The sequence below is a fragment of the Musca autumnalis genome, unplaced genomic scaffold (assembly GCF_047663935.1).
Source record: "Musca autumnalis isolate F117 unplaced genomic scaffold, ASM4766393v1 scaffold_118, whole genome shotgun sequence".
Lineage (NCBI taxonomy): Eukaryota > Metazoa > Arthropoda > Insecta > Diptera > Muscidae > Musca > Musca autumnalis.
Window position 1 is genome coordinate 58,840 of NW_027411665.1, and position 26,301 is coordinate 85,140.

Genomic DNA, 26,301 nt, shown 5'->3' on the forward strand with positions numbered 1-26,301 from the left:
ATCCCTACAACAATTTTTTCTAGTTTTGAGATTATTCTCATCTATGAACATTGCTGTTTCAGAATTCACAAAAACGTCCCATGTGTAAGCGTTTTTCATTAAAAGTTAGTTAAGGCGCACCCTTCATGATATTGTTTTATAAAGGGACGTTACAGTCAGTGCATTGTCTCATTTTGAACTTCTATATCTCAAAAACGGTAAAACCTACGAAAATATCAGAAAGGTCAATCTTGTGGAGAACTTTCACAGATACAACATTTTCTTTAAGACCATTTACATAGGACTCGCGGTTTCCAAGCAAAATCGTGAAACCCTAAAGAACCCCTAAAAATGTGTTCCTTGATATTTCTCATCCATGAGCATTGTAGTTTCAGAATCTGCAAAAACTTCCCAGGTGTAAGCACCTTCCATTTAAATTTGGTTAAGGCACACCGTGTTACTTTAGTTGAACTTTAAATGACCATGAGACCAATTACAGCGCTATTATCAAAGTTGATTCGTTGGAGAGTGAAATTGTCTGAGCATGAATTCGACATAAAATAGAACAGTCACATTTTAGCGAACAAACACAGCATAGCGCTGAAAATGACAATAGTGATTTAATTTTTATTACCGAAAAACCAGTAAACACCTTTAAACGACAAATTATATTTTCAAAGGTCAACCCAAAGTAAGTCATGAAAAATATTTTAATAAAACATATTACTCACATTTCTATTCTATTCATATTCTCTATGTGAGTTGTATTGATGTATATTCAAAGTTCGCAACATTCGGACAGATACCTACTAAAGATTGGGTTGAGTGCAAAAATGCCCTCATGAGGATTTTCAATCAGTTAGGCAAACCTCAGTTATTAAAGCCGACAGAGATGGAGCTTTTTCTAGCTTAGCACTGAAGCGCTGGTTAGAAAGTGAAGGAGTTCAATTGCAACTTAATACATCGAAAACAGGTGTAGCTGGCATAGAAAGATTTCATAAAACTTTAAATGAGAAAATAAGTATAATAAATACATCTGATGATAATGAAGCAAAATTGAGACGATACTTCATATTTATAATCACAAGACTAAACATTCTACCACAAAAGAAACACCAGCAAATATTTTTCTTTTTAATGGACCAAAAATATTCTGGAAGAAACAGATAAGAGAATAAACAAAATCAACAAAGACCGACAAGACTATGAAATTGATCACAGAAAGGTAAACCAGAGAATCCATTTAAACACAACAGTAACGTAGAACAGACACAACCAGATCACATTACTACAAATCGCAATTTAAAAAAACAGAAGAAAATTAATCAATCTCCATATTCACAGGACCATGGTACACAATAATGACATTACTTACCGCTGTAATGATATGCCATGCTCAACAGATTGAAATATATAATATTGACACCAACCATGGATGCCTGATATTCTCTGATAAATCATTGGAACTACCCACTGAATTCGAGCATCATTGCTTACAGATCAACATTACAGAAATAGACAAAACAAACAATATATTTCGCAAGCATTTGTCGAACTATACGAAATCTCCAAAACTTAATTATTTATACAATAAATTACAACGCCAACTACATGGCTTAACACTTCATAAAGAAAGTAGACAAAAAACGAGGGCTTTGTAACATCGCAGGTTCAATCTTTAAGTTTCTATCTGGAACTTTAGAAGAAGACGATTGACTTGAATTCCAAGAAAAACATGAAAATATGGAGCAACATTTACTACAGTTACATGAAATCAATGACGTTATTGAGTAAGTTTATTATAACATCCAAAAATTAGAAATAAATCAAAAAATGTACGACTCATCCATATTCGATTTAGTGCAATTCATAGAATACGTGGAAGACATCGAAATGGGCATGCAAATGTCTATATTAGAATTGTTTTATCCTAAATAGTTAAACAACGGCAAGTTGGAAAGCATAAATAACAGAAACATTTTACTAATAAAAACTTCAACATGGATTAATTACCAAGACAATATTATACTTATAATTTCACATATCCCCATTAACTTTAAAACCTTCAACACTCTAAAAATAATTCCCTATCCTGACCAGAATGGATAAAACAAAAACATTGTTCCACAACATCCCATACTTGATAAGGGAGACTTCTCTCATATCAATAAGTGCACCCCGATTCATATTAAGCTCAATGATATGGGACCTACTGTTTATCGCCGAGTCCGAACGGCGTGCCTTAAGACACCACTTGTAGAGAAGTTTTTCAAGGCTGAAATACTCAGGAAATGTCGCCAACATTACTGAGGGGTATTTTGCCACCGTTGAAAATTGTTTGATGTTACCTGGCCGGGGAATCGAACCACTGACCTTGTGCGTGCAAGGCGGGCGTGCATACCATTGCACTACGGTGGCACCCAACCAGAATTTTGAAATAAACAATAAAATTTATACTGATTCAAATAAACAAACTAATGACGAGGTCATATCCAAAATTCGGATACATTCAACACCAATTTGTAATTTTAAACCTATTATAACAACATTTTTTTTAAATATTTAAAGCCAAACATAATTGTAAGGTGGAATCTAAGTGCTACATCTTTAAAACAAAATTGCCAATCAATCAAGAACTTAAATATAGAATGCAACAAAAATATAAGAATCAATAAATGTGAACTACAAATAAATGATATCATTATATATCCAAACATGTTATCACCTCAAATTGATCAAACGCAATTATACAATCCTATTAAAATAACAAAAGTTAAAACTATAAAACATGAAGATATCGTAACAATTGCATCGAAGAGTAATACAGTAATTTATGTAATAATCGCAGCCATTGTTATTGCATTATTTATAATATTTTTAAATTTAAAATTTGTAACCATAAACCCAATTATAATGATCCGTTCAAAAATCGAGAAACAGCAAAAAGTGGAATCACCAGAAATTTTTTATGATAAACATGTATGTATGCGTACATGTTTTTCCATGCGAAAAACCTTAGTGCATTATGCATTTTATTTTAAACTGAAGTGCATAAAAAACATTTATAAACATTAAATGAGAATAAATAAAGCAGTCTTGAAATAAGAACTCAACAATAAAGTTGTTTAATATATTCTACTATATATAGTAATGGTAAACCTGCACACATAGTCTTATCTAGGGTAAACACAGGCACCAATGCAAAACACGACATAATATACTACAAGACCAGAGAAAATGAAACCAAAAAGACGAAAAATATGAAACATAACTATTTTCAACAGATTTGGCATAGCTCAAAAAGTGCAAAAAATTGCATGGGGCTTTAGCGGAAAATCAAAGAGAACACTCAAGAGAAAAATACAAAAAAATTCCCAAGACCATCTCGACACTCTTTCTTTCTATACTCCAATACATTTTATAACTCTGAATACGAAAACATGAATATTTCTGTATCAGCTTTTTCTGGAGGACGTTCAGGAGGAATCAGACCCAAATAAACCCTTACTGGACCAAATACATTTATCAGAGTTGAAGGAAAAACTTAAAGTTCTCCGCGATGCTTCATAAAGAGCACCTCTTTGGATTCATTGCCCTGCCCTCATAAGATTTCATTGTACACCATATTCAATTTTTAACAACAGTATTTTTAACAATTTATGTTTGCATGCGGAGGCCACCATCAATACGAATGGTTTCTCTGTTCATCAAAGGATTTTCATAGATGGCCTGCACTAAGTGGGCATATTCGGAAGGTTCGCCCAAACTTTGTGGGAATGGAATGGTTTTGGTCGAGAAGGTGTGCACCTTTTCGGGCAAAGCAGCTAAAATGAGAGAGTGTTGGAGAGACCAGGAGAAATGGTACAAATACGAATATCTTGAGTGCTCACATGACGGCAATTTTCTTCAGTCTCATTCCGATAGGACTTGCGGTTTCCAAGCAAAATCGTGAAAACATAAAAAACACCTTAAAAATGTGAATTTTGACCGCGATTTATTTAAAAATCCCAACAACAATTTTTTCTAGTTTTGAGATTATTCTCATCTATGAACATTGCTGTTTCAGAATTCACAATAAAGTCCCATGTGTAAGCGTTTTTCATTAAAAGTTATTTAAGGCGCACCCTTCATGATATTGTTTTATAAAGGGACGTTACAGTCAGTGCATTGTCTCATTTTGAACTTCTATATCTCAAAAACGGTAAACCTACGAAAATATCAGAAAAAGTCAATCTTGTGGAGAATTTTCACAGCTACAACATTTTCTTTAAGACCATTTACATAGGACTCGCGGTTTCCAAGCAAAATTGTGAAAACCTAAAGAACCCCTAAAAATGCTATGCGATTTTTTCTGTTCCTTGATATTTCTCATCTATGAGCATTGTAGTTTCAGAATCTCTTATAAATATTCTACAAGAAAAGAATTTGTATAAAGAGGATACCCAGGCACAAAAGATAATCCAAAATAAAAATATTGTATCAGAAAACCAGTTTAAGAAATTACTCACACTAAATACACAAAAATATATATAAATATATATATATATATATATATATATATATAATTTACCCAAATCCACAAACATACTATGACTCACCTAACTATTTTACTGCTACACCAACTTTTACAACACCCATTCACAATCATCGACCTATCCACCCAACTTAACACTCTCTGTCAGGCACTCACCAAGACCAAATTTTCAACGACAAAATTTATTTGACAAACACCATTTTAACCAAACCCAAGGTCAACAACACAATACATACTCCACTCCAACCAGTCAACCAACTAAACGACCCAGACCATCTGATAGCGGTCAAATTAAAATGAGTTTAGATGAACTTAGAAATCAGGAAGTGTCTTGCTATGAACAATGTAACCCCTTCAATAATTATTATGACACGATTTATGACCATATCGAATACCAGTTACAACAACCTGAAGAGCCTTTTGATTATCCATAAACACAATCAGTTACAACATCTGAAGACGACAAACATAATGAAAGGAAAGAATTAATTATTGAACAAAACGAAAATTGTTCTGCCACCGGCCTCGGAAATCAACAATTTATAGTAATTACATACAAGGGATATGATTTGAAATGTCTTTTAGATACCGGACCCACGGTCAATATGATTACTCGTAAACTATTTAATTTGTCAATACACGATACAGAATATCTTATTCATACTAGTAACTGGTCACTTATTATCAATCACAGCGTCACCTTTCCATCCAATAATTTGTTTCTGGCTCAACACGAATTTCTAATACAACCATTTTCAAATAATTATGATATTTTAATAGAAAAAAAACTGCTAGATCAAGCGAAGGCTTAAATAGATTATAATACACAAACTGTTTCTCTTTACAATTGAAGATACAAACTGACAAACCACGTTTCCAAACCTGAAACATTTCAGGAACAAACTTGCACAACAGAAGATGCGCGTCATAAATCAAATAATGCTTCAATTCCAGAAACTATTAAAAGGACAGAATCATTCAGGTTAGAAAATTTAAATAATGAGGAAAGATCAAAGCTATGTTCATTGTTACGATAATATCAAAATATACATTATCACTATGACGATAAACTTACCTTTACAAATAACTTTAAACACACCATTAACCAGTGCATAATTCCCCAATATATTCAAAGCTGTATAGCTACGCCCAAGCTTATGAACAAGAAGTTGAAACACAAATTAAAAATATGTTAGATCAAGACATAATAAGAAACAGTAATTCGCCCTACAGTAGTCCGATTTGGATAGTTCCAGAAAAACATGATGCTTCGGGAAAACAGAAATTTAGAATTGTTATAGATTACAGGAAACTAAACGAGATAACTGTTAGTGATAGACACCCATTCCAGATATAGATGAGATCTTAGGAAAACTAGGTAGGTGTAACTATTTCACCACTACAGATTTAGCTAAAGGCTTTCATCATATTGAAATGGATCCAGATTCAATTCCCAAAACTGATTTCTCTACTAAATTTGGCCACTACGAATATCTTCGCATGCCCTTAGGTTTGAAAAACTCCCCAACAACGTTCCAAAGATGCATAAATCATCTTCTTACTCCACTGCTCGGAAAGCAATGTCTCGTCTACTTAGACGATATAATCATATTCTCCACTACACTTGAAGAACATTTAAATTCACTCCGTTTAGTATTTGAAAAACTGTCTGAAGCTTATTTAAAAATACAACTCGATAAATGCGATTTTCTACGGTCAGAAACTTCCATCTTAGACCACATTATAACAAAAAAGGGATCAAACTAAACCCAGCCATTAAAAATTATCCTATACTCACAAAAACTAAAGCCATAAAAGCATTATTAAGGGTAGTTGGACACTACAGGAAATTTATTCCAAATTTTGCTAATATCGCAAAACCGATGGTCAAAGTACTTAAGAAGTATTCAGAACTGAATGTTCAAGATCCAGAATACATTTTTGCTTTGGAGAAATTGAAACAACTAATTTTAGAAGACCCTATTTTGAAAATTCCAGATTTTAAAAAAGAATTTGTATTGACCACGGACACTAGTAAAGTAGCACTCGTAGCCGTATTGTCACAGGAACGGCATACTCACCAGTAACCACGGTGCGCCTTAACTAGTTTTTAATGAAAGGTGCTTACACCTGGGACATTTTTGCAGATTCTGAAACCACAATGCTCATAGATGAGAAATATCTAGAAACAAAAAAATCGCCGAAGGGATTTTCGAATAAATCGCAATTTAAGTTCACATTTTTAGGGATTCTTTAGGTTTTCACGATTTTGCTTGCAAACCGCGAGTCTTATGTAAACCGGCCTAAAGAAAATATTGTAGCTTTGAAAATTCTCCACAAGATTGACCTTTATGATATTTTCGTAAGATTTACCGTTTTTGTGATATGGAAGTTCAGATTGGGACAATTCAAATTGGTTCAAGTCTCCTTATAAAACAATGTTATGACTGCAATTTCCCACCTTAAACGTATATATCTCAAAAATGGTACAACCTAAGAAAAAATAAATCAGCCAATCTTGTAGAGAATTTTTACAGCTACAAAATTATCTTTAGTCCCATTTTGACATGATTTGCTGTTTTTAAGCAAAATCTTGAAGACTTAAGATAAAAACCTAAAAATTTGAACTGAACCTTGTAGTATCGGTAGCATAGACAATAATGTCATGTGGATATCAAATATGAAAATATAATAAAAATTACTTTTTACGGAGTTCGAGAACAATTCAGACGTGTTTTATTTATAACTACGGACTATTACATTGGCGACGAGGAGAAAATCAGATTGAGGAAGAATCGGGATCAGGATCAAATAAATAAGCATTAATTGGAAAATTTTAAGCGGTTTGGAATCATTTAAAATGGATATGAATAATTTAGGTAAGATGTATCATAGAAGTCTTATTAATACGAGACGTCTCAACCTTCCCACTGTTATAAGATTATACGACACTGCCTCGGGAAGAAATGAGGATTGTGAACGTTTTAATACTATCTCAGACTGAATTTCCACATTGATTGTTTCTTTTAATATACTTATATATATATTTTTTTTCTTTACATGTACATGTACACAATATCAAAATGAGCCATGAGTTTGGAATATTAACTTCTGTGTATGGAAGTTCAAACTATGGTATGGTTACTTATACACAGTGCAAACAAATTGAGTAAGGAATTTGTAATGTTGGAAAATGCGATGATTAGAATCAGTTCCCAATTTCTAATGTGAGAATTAAATTCGGTTCACATTAGATTAAGATGATGATGATGTATTGCTAAAGCGATGATTAAATTCGGTTCGCAATTGATTAAATTCAGAATACATATTGAGCAATGCGAATTATTTTGCTGGTGCGATGATTAAATTCGGTTCGCAATTGATTAAATTCAGAAGAGAGCAAAATATAGAAAAGTAGAATGATTTATTCAAGCTAATATGCAATGTGTATAAGCAACCCCGAACTTGGGAAGTGAAATGAAGGTGTGACGATTCAAGAAGATGTCACAGGAAATTAAATTATTTGTTTCTTAAAGATTTAGATATGGGTTGGACACAATTCACACGTGGGCTGTTGGAATTTCAGTTTGAAATAGATGATGGTAACTGTGCAATTAAATGGAATAGTTGGTTGCGTGGCTTTGAGCTTTTTGGTTGTTACATTATGCTGGCACAAAAGTACAGGAGGTGTTCTTCAATTTGCCGCACACAGAGGATTATGTCAAACACGGGCCACTGATTGGTGGATTTATTCCTCATTTAAACAAATATGATGATGCGGTAATGAAATTACAGAATTTCTTTGCACCGAAACGAAATGCCACATATGAACGACACATCTTTCGAAAAATGAAACAAGAACCAAACGAGAGAATTGAACTGTTTGCAGTGCGTCTTCGTACACAGGCCGAAAGATGTAATTTTGGAAATCAAATTGAGAGCAACATTAAGGATCAAATCACGGAGGCATGTTCATCTGATTTACTGCGGCGTAAGATTCTTGAACGTGGTGATGACAGTTTGGATGAAATTTTGAAAATGGCAAGGATTATAGAAGCAGTATCGGAACAGCAGAAGTCGTTTCGAACATCCAAGTCAGCTTGCGGTGACAGTAATTCGCCGAACAACAATAATGTAGATGTGTGCAAAATTGGCAGTCAGGATATGCGCAAACGACAATTTCGAAGTAACCAAAACAATCGATTCGAATGTTATCGGTGTGGAACAAAGGGTCATAAGGCTAATGACAATCGCTGTCCAGCGAAGGGTAAAGAATGTTCGAAGTGTGGTGGGAAAAATCATTTTGCTCGGAAATGTATGACAACGAACATTCGGAAGCGCAAGAGAAATGAGCATTACGATGAAAACGATTCACGCTATAAGTCATTAAACAGAGCGACAGGGAACTACGAAACGGAACGGGTGCAGATGGTTTCTTCTATGGAGGAGTATGACGATAATGCTGATGATAATGTATTTTGCATTAGTACATCCGACAGTTCAAACGAAATACGATGTCAAATTGGAGGTGTTGAGACCACGGCTATCATTGACTCGGGATCAAAATACAATGTGGTGGATCGAGAAAATTGGATGGATTTAAAATAGGAAATAACATCAATCAAGTTACTGGGAAAACTGATGATCATCAACTTGGCAAAATCGCCGGTATCATAGTTCACATACCGATAAAAGAAAATGTAAAACCCATAGTACACCCGTATCGGCGTATCCCTGCTCCACTCGAGGAAGCTGTCGACAAAAAGATTCAAGAAATGTTACGACAAGGTATTATTGAAAAGGTGAATGGCCCCTCGAAATGGGTTTCTCCGGTTGTCGTGGTGCCAAAACGAGATGATATACGTCTATGTGTCGATATGCGTCCAGCAAATGAGGCGGTCAGTAGAGGAAATAACCCGTTACCAACGATAGACGATTTTCTACCCCATATAGGCACCGGTAAATTTTTCTCCAATTTCGACCACCAGGTCGAAATTGCTCCTGATTCAAGAGAAATCACGACATTTATAACAAAGCGTGGACTCTATCGTTATACTAGGCTGATGTTTGGCATTACATGCGCTCCAGAAATCTTTCAAAAAATTATGGAACAAGTACTAAATGGGTGTGACGGGTGTCTTAATTTTATAGATGATATTATTGTTTACGCGGAGACGAAAGATGAACATGATAGACGTTTGAAAAAGGTTTTTGATCGTCTTCGAAAATTTAAAAAATGTGTCATTGGAGTTTCAGAGCTTGAGTTTGAGCCATCGATTGTCGCCAAACGGGATAACACCTACGTTTGATAAAGTGGATGCCATCAAACGGTTCCGAGAACCTTCGACATCTGAAGAGGTACGTAGTTTCTTGGGTCTGGTAAATTATGTGGGAAAATTCATACCAAATTTAGCTACAATTACCGATCCTCTGCGCAAGTTAACTCACAAAGATACCCAATTTGAATGGAGTTCAGTTCATGCAAAAGCTTTTAATGATTTAAAACGGTATATGTCAACAGAAAAAACACTTGGGTATTACAGTACCAAAGATCGTACCCAAATTATTGCAGATGCCAGTCCAGTGGGACTAGGTGCCGTTCTTATATAATTTAACGAATCAGGTCCACGTATAATATCATACGCTAGTCGCAGTCTATCCGCTATCGAGAAAAGGTACGCACAAACAGAGAAGGAAGCCCTTGCTTTGGTATGGGCAGTAGAAAGATTCCATTACTACGTTTATGGAAAGCTATTTGAACTAGTCACCGACCACAAACCACTGGAGACAATCTTCGCACCGAGATCGAAGCCATGTGCACGGATCGAGCGATGGGTATTGAGATTACAATCATACCGATACAAGGTAATCTACCGGCCTGGTAAGTCAAATATAGCCGATCCACTATCGCGACTGGCCGTTGGTTCAATAGCAAACATTGAAATTACTGGAGAACGGTGCGAAGACTCAGATTATTATGTCAATTGGCTGCTATCGCATGTAACTCCAAAGGCGATGAAGCTTCAGGAAATAGTACAAGCGTCTGATAACGACCATGAAATTCAAGCAGTAAGAAATTCAATTATGAATCAAGAATGGGTTGGTGCTGCTGAATCATACAAAGTATATGAAACAGAATTGAGTTTTGCAGATCGTATACTATTAAGAGGCACACGTATTGTCATTCCATCGGACTTGCGGAGTCGTGTACTAGATTTGGCCCATGAAGGACATCCAGGTATGACGGTAATGAAAATATTGAGGCCATGGTAAAAAGGTGTCAAGGTTGTACCCTCGTTAGTATACCGTCTAATCCAGAACCGATACGCAGAACCGAATTACCATCAGAACCGTGGCAGCACCTAGCGGTGGATTTTTGTGGACCATTACCTTCGGGTCACCACCTATTTGTCATCGTTGATTACTACAGTCGTTTCATGGAGGTCGAGATAATGACAAAGATCGATACAATGGAAACCATAAATCGATTGGAAATCATTTTTGCGCGATTTGGATTTCCAGTATCCATTACGGCTGATAATGGACCACAGTTTGGCGCTGAGTTTCGAAATTACTGCGAAATAAACAACATTAAATTGATAAACACGACACCATACTGGCCCAGCAAAATGGTGAGGTTGAGCGGCAAAATCGGTCACTATTGAAGGTTCTGAAAATAAGTCAAGCAACAAAAAGCAACTGGAAAGCAGAATTGTTGAAATATTTGTTGATGTATCGATCAACACCACACTCAACAACATTGAAGTCGCCAGCCGAATTGATGTTCAATCGGAAGATAAGAGATAAGCTTCCAACTATAACACAGCCATTGGAAATCGACGAAGAGCTGCATGATCGTGACAAAGAACAAAAAGAAAAAGGAAAGGTATATGCAGATTCCAAGAGAAATGCTAAGCATATCGATATAAAAGAAGGGGACATGGTCATATTAAAACGGCAGGTTGTGATGAATAAGTTAGACTCACCATTTGAGCCAAACATACACAAAGTATTGAAAAGGAGTGGTTCTGAAGCTTTGGTTGAATCGACGGAAAATGGAAGAAGGAAGCGACGGAACGTTGCACATCTTAAACGAATTTCAATTGACGACAGTATAAATGAATCATCGTTCAATCCACTTGTGAACGAAGGAAATAAATCAAAGCCTTGTGCCCGAACCACGGGCAATCAATCTCAAACGGGGGACTTGGGATCGCCGCAACAGGGGCGACTATTGCCAGCCAAACGCAGATGTCAAAAGCCAATACGATTCCAGGAGTATCGAATGTAATCAGAATAATTTGTTTATATTAAATTTGAAAAAAAAAAAAAAAAATAAAAAAAAAAAATAGTATCTGTAGTATCGGTAGCATAGACAATAATGTCATGTGGATATCAAATATGAAAATATAATAAAAATTACTTTTTACGGAGTTCGAGAATAATTCAGACGTGTTTTATTTATAACTACGGACTATTACAAACCTCTATATCTCAAAACAGGAAAACCCTACGAAAAGAAATAAAGGTCAGTCTTTTGGAGAATTTTCACAGCTGCAACATTTTCTTCAGTCTCATTCCGATAGGACTTGCGGTTTCCCAGCAAAATCGTGAAAACATAAAAAACACCTTAAAAATGTGATTTTTGACCGCGATTTATTTAAAAATCCCTACAACAATTTTTTCTAGTTTTGAGATTATTGTCATCTATGAACATTGCTGTTTCAGAATTCACAAAAACGTCCCATGTGTAAGCGTTTTTCATTAAAAGTTAGTTAAGGCGCACCCTTCATGATATTGTTTTATAAAGGGGCGTTACAGTCAGTGCATTGTCGCATTTTGAACTTCTATATCTCAAAAACGGTAAAACCTACGAAAATATCAGAAAGGTCAATCTTGTGGAGAATTTTCACAGCTACAACATTTTCTCTAAGATCATTTACATAGGACTCGCGGTTTCCAAGCAAAATCGTGAAAACCTAAAGAACCCCTAAAAATGTGATGCGATTTTTTCTGTTCCTTGATATTTCTCATCTATGAGCATTGTAGTTTTAGAATCTGCAAAAACTTCCCAGGTGTAAGCACCTTCCATTTAAATTTGGTTAAGGCACACCGTGTTACAATAGTTGAACTTTAAATGACCATGAGACCAATTACAGCGCTATTATCAAAGTTGATTCGTCGGAGAGTGAAATTGTCTGAGTATGAATTCGACATAAAATAGAACAGTCACATTTTAGCGAACAAACACACCATAGCGCTGAAAATGACAATAGTGATTTAATTTTTATTACCGAAAAACCAGTAAACACCTTTAAACAACAAATTATATTTTCAAAGGTCAACCCAAAGTAAGTCATGAAAAATATTTTAATAAAACATATTACTCTCATTTCTATTCTATTTATATTCTCTATGTGAGTTTTATTGATGTATATTCAAAGTTCGCAACATTCGAACAGATACCTACTAAAGATTGGGTTGAGTGCAAAAATGCCCTCATGAGGATTTTCAATCAGTTAGGCAAACCTCAGTTATTAAAGCCGACAGAGATGGAGCTTTTTCTAGCATAGCACTGAAGCGCTGGTTAGAAAGTGAAGGAGTTGAATTGCGACTTAATACATCGAAAACAGGTGTAGCTGGCATAGAAAGATTTCATAAAACTTTAAATGAGAAAATAAGTATAATAAATACATCTGATGATAATGAAGCAAAATTGAGACGATACTTCATATTTATAATCACAAGACTAAACATGCTACCACAAAAGAAACACAAGCAAATATTTTTCTTTTTAATGGACCAAAAATATTCTGGAAGAAACAGATAAGAGAATAAACAAAATCAACAAAGACCGACAAGACTATGAAATTGATTACAGAAAGGTAAACTAGAGAATCCATTTAAACACAACAGTAACGTAGAACAGACACAACCAGATCACATTACTACAAATCGCAATTTAAAAAACAGAAGAAAATTAATCAATCTCCATATTCACAGGACCATGGTACACAATAATGACATTACTTACCGCTGTAATGATATGCCATGCTCAACAGATTGAAATATATAATATTGACACCAACCATGGATGCCTGATATTCTCTGATAAATCATTGGAACTACCCACTGAATTCGAGCATCATTGCTTACAGATCAACATTACAGAAATAGACAAAACAAACAATATATTTCGCAAGCATTTGTCGAACTATACGAAATCTCCAAAACTTAATTATTTATACAATAAGTTACAACGCCAACTACATGGCTTAACACTTCATAAAGAAAGTAGACAAAAAACGAGGGCTTCTTAACATCGCAGGTTCAATCTTTAAGTTTCTGTCTGGAACTTTAGATGAAGACGATTGACTTGAATTCCAAGAAAAACGTGAAAATATGGCGCAACATTTAATACAGTTACATGAAATCAATGACGTTATTGAATAAGTTAATTATAACATCCAAAAATTAGAAATAAATCAAAAAATGTACGACTCATCCATATTCGATTTAGTGCAATTCATAGAATACGTGGAAGACATCGAAATGGGCATGCAAATGTCTATATTAGAATTGTTTTATCCTAAATGGTTAAACAACGGCAAGTTGGAAAACATAAATAACAGAAACATTTTACTAATAAAAACTTCAGCATGGATTAATTACCAAGACAATATTATACTTATAATTTCACATATCCCCATTAACTTTAAAACCTTCAACACTCTAAAAATAATTCCCTATCCTGACCAGAATGGATACCAACTAGATTACAAGAGCACTTTTTATATTTTGTAATAAACAATAAAATTTATACTGATTCAAATAAACAAACTAATGACGAGGTCATTATCAAAAATTCGGATACATTCAACACCAATTTGTAATTTTAAACCTATTATAACAACAGATTTGTTAAAATATTTAGAGCCAAACATAATTGTAAGGTGGAATCTGATCTTTAAAACAAAATTGCCAATCAAACAAGAACTTAAATATAGAAGGCAACAAAAATATAAGAATCAATAAATGTGAACTACAAATAAATGATATCATATTATATCAAAACATGTTATCACCTCAAATTGATCAAACGCAATTATACAATCCTATTAAAATAACAAAAGTTAAAACTATAAAACATTAAGATATCGTAACAATTGCATCGAAGAGTAATACAGTAATTTATGTAATAATCGCAGCCATTGTTATTTCATTATTTATAATATTTTTAAATTTAAAATTTGTAACCATAATCAAAAATCGAGAAACAGCAAAAAGTCGAATCACCAGAAATTTTTTATGATAAACATGTATGTATGTATGTACGCATGTTTTTCCATGCGAAAAACGTTAGTGCATTATGCATTTTATTTTAAACTGAAGTGCATAAAAAACATTTATAAACATTAAATGAGAATAAATAAAGCAGTCTTGAAATAAGAACTCAACAATAAAGTTGTTTAATATATTCTACTATATATAGTAATGGTAAACCTGCACACATAGTCTTATCTAGGGTAAACACAGGCACCAATGCAAAACACGACATAATATACTACAAGACCAGAGAAAATGAAACCAAAAAGACGAAAAATATGAAACATAACTATTTTCAACAGATTTGGCATAGCTCAAAAAGTGCAAAAAATTGCATGGGGCTTTAGCGAAAAATCAAAGAGGACACTCAAGAGAAAAATACAAAAAAAAAAATTCCCACGTCCTTCTCGACACTCTTTCTTTCTATACACCAATACATTTTAAAATTATGCTAAATATTGACATATTTTTAAGACGTTTTAGACATATTTCCACAACGCCATTACAAGAACAATTTTTTTTTAAATATTAAGAAATACCTCTAGCCCATATTTGTGTTTTTTCAACTGTTCGAAAAAAAAAAAATTGCTCAAATTTTAACACATGCATGTATTTGTATGTTTTTATGTCAAAAGTATTCGGAAGTTCCCATCATACAATTTCCAATAAATTGTATTTCCAACCCTTGAAAACTATCAAAATAGGTGAAGTACAATACAAGAATGTGAATGTTATGACTGTAACAAAACATATGTTATTGTATTTTCATAAATAAATTTTATGCTATTTGTGCGCTCATATGTAACTCTGAATACGAAAACATGAATATTTCTGTATCAGCTTTTTTCTGGAGGACGTTCAGGAGGGATCAGACTCAAATAAACCCTTACTGGACCAAATACATTTATCAGAGTTGAAGGAAAAACTTAAAGTTCTCCGCGATGCTTCATAAAGAGCACCTCTTTGGATTCATTGCCCTGCCCTCATAAGATTTCATTGTACACCATATTCAATTTTTACAACAGTATTTTTAACAATTTAAGTTTGCATGCGGAGGCCACCATCAATACGAATGGTTTCTCTGTTAATCAAAGGATTTTCATAGATGGCCTGCACTAAGTGGGCATATTCGGAAGGTTCGCCCAAACTTTGTGGGAATGGAATGGTTTTGGTCGAGAAGGTGTGCACCTTTTCGGGCAAAGCAGCTAAAATGAGAGAGAGTTGAAGAGACCAGGAGAAATGGTATAAATACGAATATCTTGAGTGCTCACATGACGGCAATTTTCTTCAGTCTCATTCCGATAGGACTTGCGGTTTCCAAGCAAAATCGTGAAAACATAAAAGACACCTTAAAAATGTGAATTTTGACCGCGATTTATTTAAAAATCCCTACAACAATTTTTTCTAGTTTTGAGATTATTCTCATCTACGAACATTGCTGTTTCAGATTTCACAAAAACGTCCCATGTGTAAGCGTTTTTCATTAAAAGTTAGTTAAGGCGCACCCTTCATGATATTGTTTTATAAAGGGACGTTACAGTCAGTGCATTGTCTCATTTTGAACTTCTATATCTCAAAAACGGTAAAACCTACAAAAATATCAGAAAGGTCAATCTTGTGAAGAATTTTCACAGCTACAACATTTTCTTTAAGACCATTTACATAGGACTCGCGGTTTCCAAGCAAAATCGTGAAACCCTAAAGAACCCCTAAAAATGCGATGCGATCTTTTCTGTTCCTTGATATTTCTCATCTATGAGCATTGTAGTTTCAGAATCTGCAAAAACTTCCCAGGTGTAAGCACTATACGAAATCTCCAAAACTTAATTATTTATACAATAAATTACAACGCCAACTACATGGCTTAACACTTCATAAAGAAAGTAGACAAAAAACAAGGGCTTTCATCAGGTTCAATCTTTAAGTTTCTATCTGGAACTTTAGATGAAGACGATTGACTTGAATTCCAAGAAAAGCGTGAAAATATGGCGCAACATTTAATACAGTTACATGAAATCAAATTCATAGAATACGTGGAAGACATCGAAATGGGCATGCAAATGTCTATATTAGAATTGTTTTATCCTAAATGGTTAAACAACGGCAAGTCGGAAAACATAAATAACAGAAACATTTTACTAATAAAAACTTCAACATGTATTAATTACCAAGACAATATTATACTTATAATTTCACATATCCCCATTAACTTTAAAACCTTCAACACTCTAAAAATAATTCCCTATCCTGACCAGAATGGATACCAACCAGATTACAAGAGCACTTTTTCATTTTTTGAAATAAACAATAAAATTTATACTGATTCAAATAAACAAACTAATGACGTGGGCATATCCAAAATTCGGATACATTCAACACCAATTTCTGATTTTAAACCTATTATAACAACAGATTTGTTAAAATATTTAGAGCCGAACATAATTGTAAGGTGGAATCTAAGTGCTACATCTTTTAAACAAAATTGCCAATCAAACAAGAACTTAAATATAGAAGGCAACAAAAATATAAGAATCAATAAATGTGAACTACAAATAAATGATATCATTCTATATCAAAACATGTTATCACCTCAAATTGATCAAACGCAATTATACAATCCTATTAAAATAAAAAAAGTTAAAACTATAAAACATGAGGATATCGTAACAATTGCATCGAAGAGTAATACAGTAATTTATGTAATAATCGTAGCCATTGTTATTGCATTATTTATAATATTTTTATATTTAAAATTTGTAACCATAAACCCAATTATAATGATCTATTAAAAAATCGAGAAACAGCAAAAAGTCGAATCACCAGAAATTTTTTATGATAAACATGTATGTATGTATGTACGCATGTTTTTCCATGCGAAAAACGTTAGTGCATTATGCATTTTATTTTAAACATTTTATTTTAAACATTTATAAACATTAAATGAGAATAAATAAAGCAGTCTTGAAATAAGAACTCAACAATAAAGTTGTTTAATATATTCTACTATATATAGTAATGGTAAACCTGCACACATAGTCTTATCTAGGGTAAACACAGGCACCAATGCAAAACACGACATAATATACTACAAGACCAGAGAAAATGAAACCAAAAAGACGAAAAATATGAAACATAACTATTTTCAACAGATTTCGCATAGCTCAAAAAGTGCAAAAAATTGCATGGGGCTTTAGCGAAAAATCAAAGAGGACACTCAAGAGAAAAATACAAAAAAAATTCCCACGTCCTTCTCGACACTCTTTCTTTCTATACACCAATACATTTTAAAATTATGCTAAATATTGACATATTTTTAAGACGTTTTAGGCATATTTCCACAACGCCATTACAAGAACAATTTTTTTTAACTATTAAGAAATACCTCTAGCCCAAATTTGTGTTTTTTCAACTGTTCGAAAAAACTTGAAAAATTGCTCAAATTTTAACACATGCATGCCCAGCAAAATAAATTGGAAGTAGTGCAATGTGGACTAGTTCTGTCACGGCATGTTTTGATGCAGTTCAACTGGAGTCGTGAAAAAGGCACTCCAGTCCTCACATTTTAACCGCATTTGGATGCTATCCAAAGAATCACATCCACTTGTCACATTTTAACAACATCCGGATGCAGTTCAACGGAGTCGTGAAAAAGGCACTCCAATTCCTCACAATTTAACAGCATCCGGATGCAGTCCAAACGGAGCCGTGAAAAAGGCACTCCGTTCGCTACATTTTATTAGCAGTTGTTAGAGATCCCTATATGAACATAAAACTGATTGTACATCTCTACAGGCAGCGGCTTTCATTTTCCAAAAAGAGATAAGCGTGTTAACATGTCCAAACATTTGTTAATACAAACTAAATAATATTTAATATTTAAATAATATTTAATTTGTGAACATTTTTCCGGCAACTCACCAGAAGAAAATTTCCGAATGGAGTGCTGTTGGAGTACGTGTCGAAATCTTAACTGGTGATGGGAAGACAACCCATTTAGCAAATGAAGCAAAAACAGTTCAGCTTGGAACAAATGCAAGCGGAGGAAACACGCATGTTTGCCATTGAATTCAATGGAGAATTTTCATAATTTGTGTTAATGTAATAAAGTTGTTAATATTTTTGTTTTGCACAAATAATAAATGCATTTTATTTGTTCTGGCATATTTTGTAATGGCTTGCACAATTTCCGCGAATGCCTGTACCAAACACGTGCTTTGGACTGCCTCCTATTCTACCCCAAACGATTAGTTAAAATGCAACGCCAAAGGGTCAGTTAAAATGCAGTGCCAGAGGGTCAGTTAAAATGCAGTGCAAAAGGGTTAGTTAAAATGCAATGCCAAAGGGTCAGTTAAAATGCAGTGCCAAAGGGTTAGTTAAAATGCAGTGCTTTGGAGTGCATCTTTCAGTAGTCACGCTCTTGTAAAAATCATCAGTGAAAATGCATAATTTGATGCACATCCAGATCACTTGTACATATCATTTAACTGCATCTTTGGAGGCAAACATTTTGCTGGGTGTATTTGTATGTTTTTATGTCAAAAGTATTCGGAAGTTCCCATCATACAATTTCCAATAAATTGTATTTCCAACCCTTGAAAACTATCAAAATAGGTGAAGTACAATACAAGAATGTGAATGTTATGACTGTAACAAAACATATGTTATTGTATTTTCATAAATAAATTTTATGCTATTTGTGCGCTCATATGTAACTCTGAATACGAAAACATGAATATTTCTGTATCAGCTTTTTTCTGGAGGACGTTCAGGAGGAATCAGACTCAAATAAACCCTTACTGGACCAAATACATTTATCAGAGTTGAAGGAAAAACTTAAAGTTCTCCGCGATGCTTCATAAAGAGCACCTCTTTGGATTCATTGCCCTGCCCTCATAAGATTTCATTGTACACCATATTCAATTTTTACAACAGTATTTTTAACAATTTAAGTTTGCATGCGGAGGCCACCATCAATACGAATGGTTTCTCTGTTAATCAAAGGATTTTCATAGATGGCCTGCACTAAGTGGGCATATTCGGAAGGTTCGCCCAAACTTTGTGGGAATGGAATGGTTTTGGTCGAGAAGGTGTGCACCTTTTCGGGCAAAGCAGCTAAAATGAGAGAGTGTTGAAGAGATCAGGAGAAATGGTATAAATACGAATATCTTGAGTGCTCACATGACGGCAATTTTCTTCAGTCTCATTCCGATAGGACTTGCGGTTTCCAAGCAAAATCGTGAAAACATAAAAAACACCTTAAAAATGTGAATTTTGACCGCGATTTATTTAAAAATCCCTACAACAATTTTTTCTAGTTTTGAGATTATTCTCATCTACGAACATTGCTGTTTCAGATTTCACAAAAACGTCCCATGTGTAAGCGTTTTTCATTAAAAGTTAGTTAAGGCGCACCCTTCATGATATTGTTTTATAAAGGGACGTTACAGTCAGTGCATTGTCTCATTTTGAACTTCTATATCTCAAAAACGGTAAAACCTACGAAAATATCAGAAAGGTCAATCTTGTGAAGAATTTTCACAGCTACAACATTTTCTTTAAGACCATTTACATAGGACTCGCGGTTTCCAAGCAAAATCGTGAAACCCTAAAGAACCCCTAAAAATGCGATGCGATTTTTTCTGTTCCTTGATATTTCTCATCTATGAGCATTGTAGTTTCAGAATCTGCAAAAACTTCCCAGGTGTAAGCACCTTCCATTTAAATTTGGTTAAGGCACACCGTGTTACATTAGTTGAACTTTAAATGACCATGAGACCAATTACAGCGCTTTTATCAAAGTTGATTCGTTGGAGAGTGAAATTGTCTGAGTATGAATTCGACATAAAATAGAACAGTCACATTTTAGCGAACAAACACACCATAGCGCTGAAAATGACAATAGTGATTTAATTTTTATTACCGAAAAACCAGTAAACACCTTTAAACGACAATTAAATTTTCAAAAGTCAACCCAAGGTAAGTCATGAAAAATATTTTAATAAAACATATTACTCACATTTCTATTCTATTTCTATTCTCTATGTGAGTTGTATTGATGTATATTCAAAGCTCGCAACATTCGAACAGATACCTGCTAAAGATTGGGTTGAGTGCAAAAATGCCCTCATGAGGATTTTCAATCAGTTAGGCAAACCTCAGTTATTAAAGCCGACAGAGATGGAGCTTTTTCTAGCTTAGCACTGAAGCGCTGGATAGAAAGTGAAGGAGTTGAATTGCAACTTAATACATCGAAAACAGGTGTAGCTGGCATAAAAAAGATTTCATAAAACTTTAAATGAGAAAATAAGTATAATAAATACATCTGATGATAATGAAGCAAAATTGAGACGATACTTCATATTTATAATCACAAGACTAAACATGCTACCACAAAAGAAACACCAGCAAATATTTTTCTTTTTAATGGACAACCGACCAAAAATATTCTGGAAGAAACACATAAGAGAATAAACAAAATCAACAAAGACCGACAAGACTATGAAATTGATTACAGAAAGGTAAACTAGAGAATCCATTTAAACACAACAGTAACGTAGAACAGACACAACCAGATCACATTACTACAAATCGCAATTTAAAAAACAGAAGAAAATTAATCAATCTCCATATTCACAGGACCATGGTACACAATAATGACATTACTTACCGCTGTAATGATATGCCATGCTCAACAGATTGAAATATATAATATTGACACCAACCACGGATGCCTGATATTCTCTGATAAATCATTGGAACTACCCACTGAATTCGAGCATCATTGCTTACAGATCAACATTACAGAAATAGACAAAACAAACAATATATTTCGCAAGCATTTGTCGAACTATACTAAATCTCCAAAACTTAATTATTTATACAATAAATTACAACGCCAACTACATGGCTTAACACTTCATAAAGAAAGTAGACAAAAAACAAGGGCTTTTTAACATCGCAGGTTCAATCTTTAAGTTTCTATCTGGAACTTTAGATGAGGACGATTGACTTGAATTCCAAGAAAAGCGTGAAAATATGGCGCAACATTTAATACAGTTACATGAAATCAAATTCATAGAATACGTGGAAGACATCGAAATGGGCATGCAAATGTCTATATTAGAATTGTTTTATCCTAAATGGTTAAACAACGGGAAGTCGGAAAACATAAATAACAGAAACATTTTACTAATAAAAACTTCAACATGTATTAATTACCAAGACAATATTATACTTATAATTTCACATATCCCCATTAACTTTAAAACCTTCAACACTCTAAAAATAATTCCCTATCCTGACCAGAATGGATACCAACCAGATTACAAGAGCACTTTTTCATATTTTGAAATAAACAATAAAATTTATACTGATTCAAATAAACAAACTAATGACGTGGGCATATCCAAAATTCGGATACATTCAACACCAATTTCTAATTTTAAACCTATTATAACAACAGATTTGTTAAAATATTTAGAGCCGAACATAATTGTAAGGTGGAATCTAAGTGCTACATCTTTTAAACAAAATTGCCAATCAAACAAGAACTTAAATATAGAAGGCAACAAAAATATAAGAATCAATAAATGTGAACTACAAATAAATTATATCATTCTATATCAAAACATATTATCACCTCAAATTGATCAAACGCAATTATACAATCCTATTAAAATAAAAAAAGTTAAAACTATAAAACATGAGGATATCGTAACAATTGCATCGAAGAGTAATACAGTAATTTATGTAATAATCGTAGCCATTGTTATTGCATTATTTATAATATTTTTATATTTAAAATTTGTAACCATAAACCCAATTATAATGATCTATTAAAAAATCGAGAAACAGCAAAAAGTCGAATCACCAGAAATTTTTTATGATAAACATGTATGTATGTACGCATGTTTTTCCATGCGAAAAACGTTAGTGCATTATGCATTTTATTTTAAACTGAAGTGCATAAAATACATTTATAAACATTAAATGAGAATAAATAAAGCAGTCTTGAAATAAGAACTCAACAATAAAGTTGTTTAATATATTCTACTATATATAGTAATGGTAAACCTGCACACATAGTCTTATCTAGGGTAAACACAGGCACCAATGCAAAACACGACATAATATACTACAAGACCAGAGAAAATTAAACCAAAAAGACGAAAAATATGAAACATAACTATTTTCAACAGATTTGGCATAACTCAAAAAGTGCAAAAAATTGCATGGGGCTTTAGCGGAAAATCAAAGAGGACACTCAAGAGAAAAACACAAAAAAAATTCCCACGACCTTTTCGACACTCTTTCTTTCTATACTCCAATACATTTTAAAATTATGCTAAATATTGACATATTTTAAAGACGTTTTTAGTCATATTTCCACAACGCCATTACAAGAACATTTTTTTAAAATATTAAGAAATACCTCTAGCCCAAATTTGTGTTTTTTCAACTGTTCAAAAAAACTTGAAAAATTGCTCAAATTTTAACACATACATGTATTTGTATGTTTTTATGTCAAAAGTATTCGGAAGTTCCCATCATACAATTTCCAATAAATTGTATTTCCAACCCTTGAAAACTATCAAAATAGGTGAAGTACAATACAAGAATGTGAATGTTATGACTGTAACAAAACATATGTTATTGTATTTTCATAAATAAATTTTATGATATTTGTGCGCTCATATGTAACTCTGAATACGAAAACATGAATATTTCTGTATCAGCTTTTTTCTGGAGGACGTTCAGGAGGAATCAGACCCAAATAAACCCTTACTGGACCAAATACATTTATCAGAGTTGAAGGAAAACTCAAAGTTCTCCGCGATGCTTCATAAAGAGCACCTCTTTGGATTCATTGCCCTGCCCTCATAAGATTTCATTGTACACCATATTCAATTTTCACAACAGTATTTTTAACAATTTAAGTTTGAATGCGTAGGCCACCATCAATACGAATGGTTTCTCTGTTCATCAAAGGATTTTCATAGATGGCCTGCACTAAGTGGGCATATTCGGAAGGTTCGCCCAAACTTTGTGGGAATGGAATGGTTTTGGTCGAGAAGGTATGCACCTTTTCGGGCAAAGCAGCTAAAATGAGAGAGTGTTGAAGAGACCAGGAGAAATGGTACAAATACGAATATCTTGAGTGCTCACATGACGGCAATTGGCAAAGTCATACCAACAACAGTAGCCTGTGGTAGTACCGTCACAATTAACAACCAAATTCAAGGGCCCAAATATATCATTGGCAGTTTCAAGAGCAGTGGTTACATCCTTCTCAAAAGTAATATTAACGGGTACAAAAACAACATTGTCACCTAATTCCTTGGCAATTTCATTACTCTTGGATGAGCCCAAATCGGTCATGACAACACGGGCACCTTGCTTGGCCAAATGTTCAACGGTGACACGTCCCAAACTGGATGCATGCCAAGTAACTAGTGCAACAGCGTTCTTAATCATTTCTTGCAGTTGGAGGTTTGGACTATTACCTCACGTTGTGGGACTTTTCAAAACATAGTGAAGACTATAGAACTCAAATCGCAAATACATCGCACAAGTCACAAAGTCGACGAACGCGACCACTACAATCTTAGAGCATTTCCAACGATGTCAACCCCATTCATAACAATTCACTTTACAAGAAGAGACCTCCTACTGGACCAAGGATCATTTAAATCATACACATAAGTATACTTGTATCTTATAAATGTTTTCTAAATTATATACCGTCACCATAAATGCCCGAAGACGTAAACCACACAATCAAAACTTTACATGAGAAGCAAAAAACGTTATAAAATGAAAAACTGTTTTATGGAATATAATTCTTATGAGGGCGAGTATTCGGGATATTATCAATCCTAAACGAATGGGAGTAATAAATGAAACCGAAACAGCGGAAACGCTTGGTTTTGGGATCCGTCATTACAACAAAATGTGCAATATTATTCCATTTTCCGAAATGCCATTTCTTGAACAGGATCGTCCGAGCATGTATTTTAACTTTATGTATCAGATCCCATCAAAAAACGTATTTCGATTTGCTTGTGGGTTTCGTCTTCGGGCATTTTTGGTGACGATATGTATGTACGTACATGGAAATGTTTATAGCACAAAAACACAAGAAATTATAAAATTAAAGTTTTAACATTAATGGGAACGCCTAATTTTATTACTGTATTCCATATGAATGCATTATTCAGAAGCGACATGTGTCGGGATTCCCTGCTCAAAGAGGGTTCATTACTAAACATATCCTTTTTCTAAGTGTGGTTGAACTTTTCTCGGAGGTTGTTGGCGTTTGTTGTATAATATTGAGATTAGATTAGTGTCCGCATTGACTACCGCCAGTATTTTCTTCTTTCATCATCTAGGTGTTCTGTGCGTTGTTGTTACAAGTGTTTTTATTTATGTTTGTACTATCATTTTCTGCTTAATCTGGATCTGGGTCTATCTCCAGTTCTAGGAATGTGACTGCTTCAATGGGTGTAACCAGATATTTGCATATTCCTCACGTGGAAAAGACGGTTTTCTGGGCATTGGCATATTTGCTGTGACTTGCGTCGGTAAAAGAAATATTAATATATAATATCCTTTTGTGAAACCAGCTTGGCCCTTTAACATACATACCTTATTATTTTTTATTTCCTTTTTTGCTTCATCGTCAGAGGAATCTTCAGTTTCCGTACGTTTACTTCATTTTCGAAAGTGGATTGATAGGACGGACAAGGCGAAAGACCTTCTTGCGTGAGACACGGATTACCCCGCTGATTTCTTCAAATTTAAGAATGCGGGACAAATGGAGCGAAAGAGTTCATTACGGCGAGCGAAAGAAGATTCGGCCCAGATGACGAAACAATCAACATGGCCCCCAAGATACAATTTCAAAAAGTTCTTCCTGTTAACACGCGTAGCTTCAATGCCGGTGATATTACAAAAGCCAAAACAGAATTGCCAAAAATAGGGATGTTGTTAAGACCTGTATGCGGCTGAGAAAGACAACAGCTTGCTTGGACCCTTAGATTGGACAAGGGCTGGGATGCCAGAAGCAGTAATGGCACGGACCAAAGCGTAGCGGCGTTGGTTAACATTGACCAAAGGGTGCCAATGGCGGAATATATTAGGAGGAGCGATCATGCCACCTTCACCGCAAATGTTACCGGACGCGGAAAATACAGGCAACATCACGACCAGTAATCCAAGATTCAGTTTAGGGTTTGGTGTCCTGTAATAAGAGCACACATTCAATATATAAATATAAACCCATTCACCTTCGCTATAACCTAATTACTTACCGGATTTTTCGCTGACAACATAAGGTTGTCGCGCACGAATTGGTGGATTTGTTGGGGCCCAAGTGAACTAGTATTTTGGCACATCTTTGCCCATTCCACTATTTGATCCAGTTTAGGCTTTTTCTCCATGTATCTGCCTAACAATTTAACTGC

The 26,301-nt window shown here is 34.2% G+C and overlaps 1 protein-coding gene across 1 annotated transcript; it reads right to left on the minus strand.

Moving 5' to 3' along the window:
- Positions 1–23,771: 23,771 nt before the first annotated feature.
- LOC141391808 (3-hydroxyacyl-CoA dehydrogenase type-2-like) lies at positions 23,772–24,313 on the minus strand. Its single transcript, XM_073964504.1, has 2 exons — positions 23,986–24,313; positions 23,772–23,938 (listed from the first exon to the last, which is right to left on the minus strand). The coding sequence occupies exons 1-2, from the start codon at positions 24,311–24,313 to the stop codon at positions 23,772–23,774; spliced, it is 495 nt and encodes a 164-aa protein (XP_073820605.1).
- Between the last annotated feature and the right edge of the window lie 1,988 nt (positions 24,314–26,301).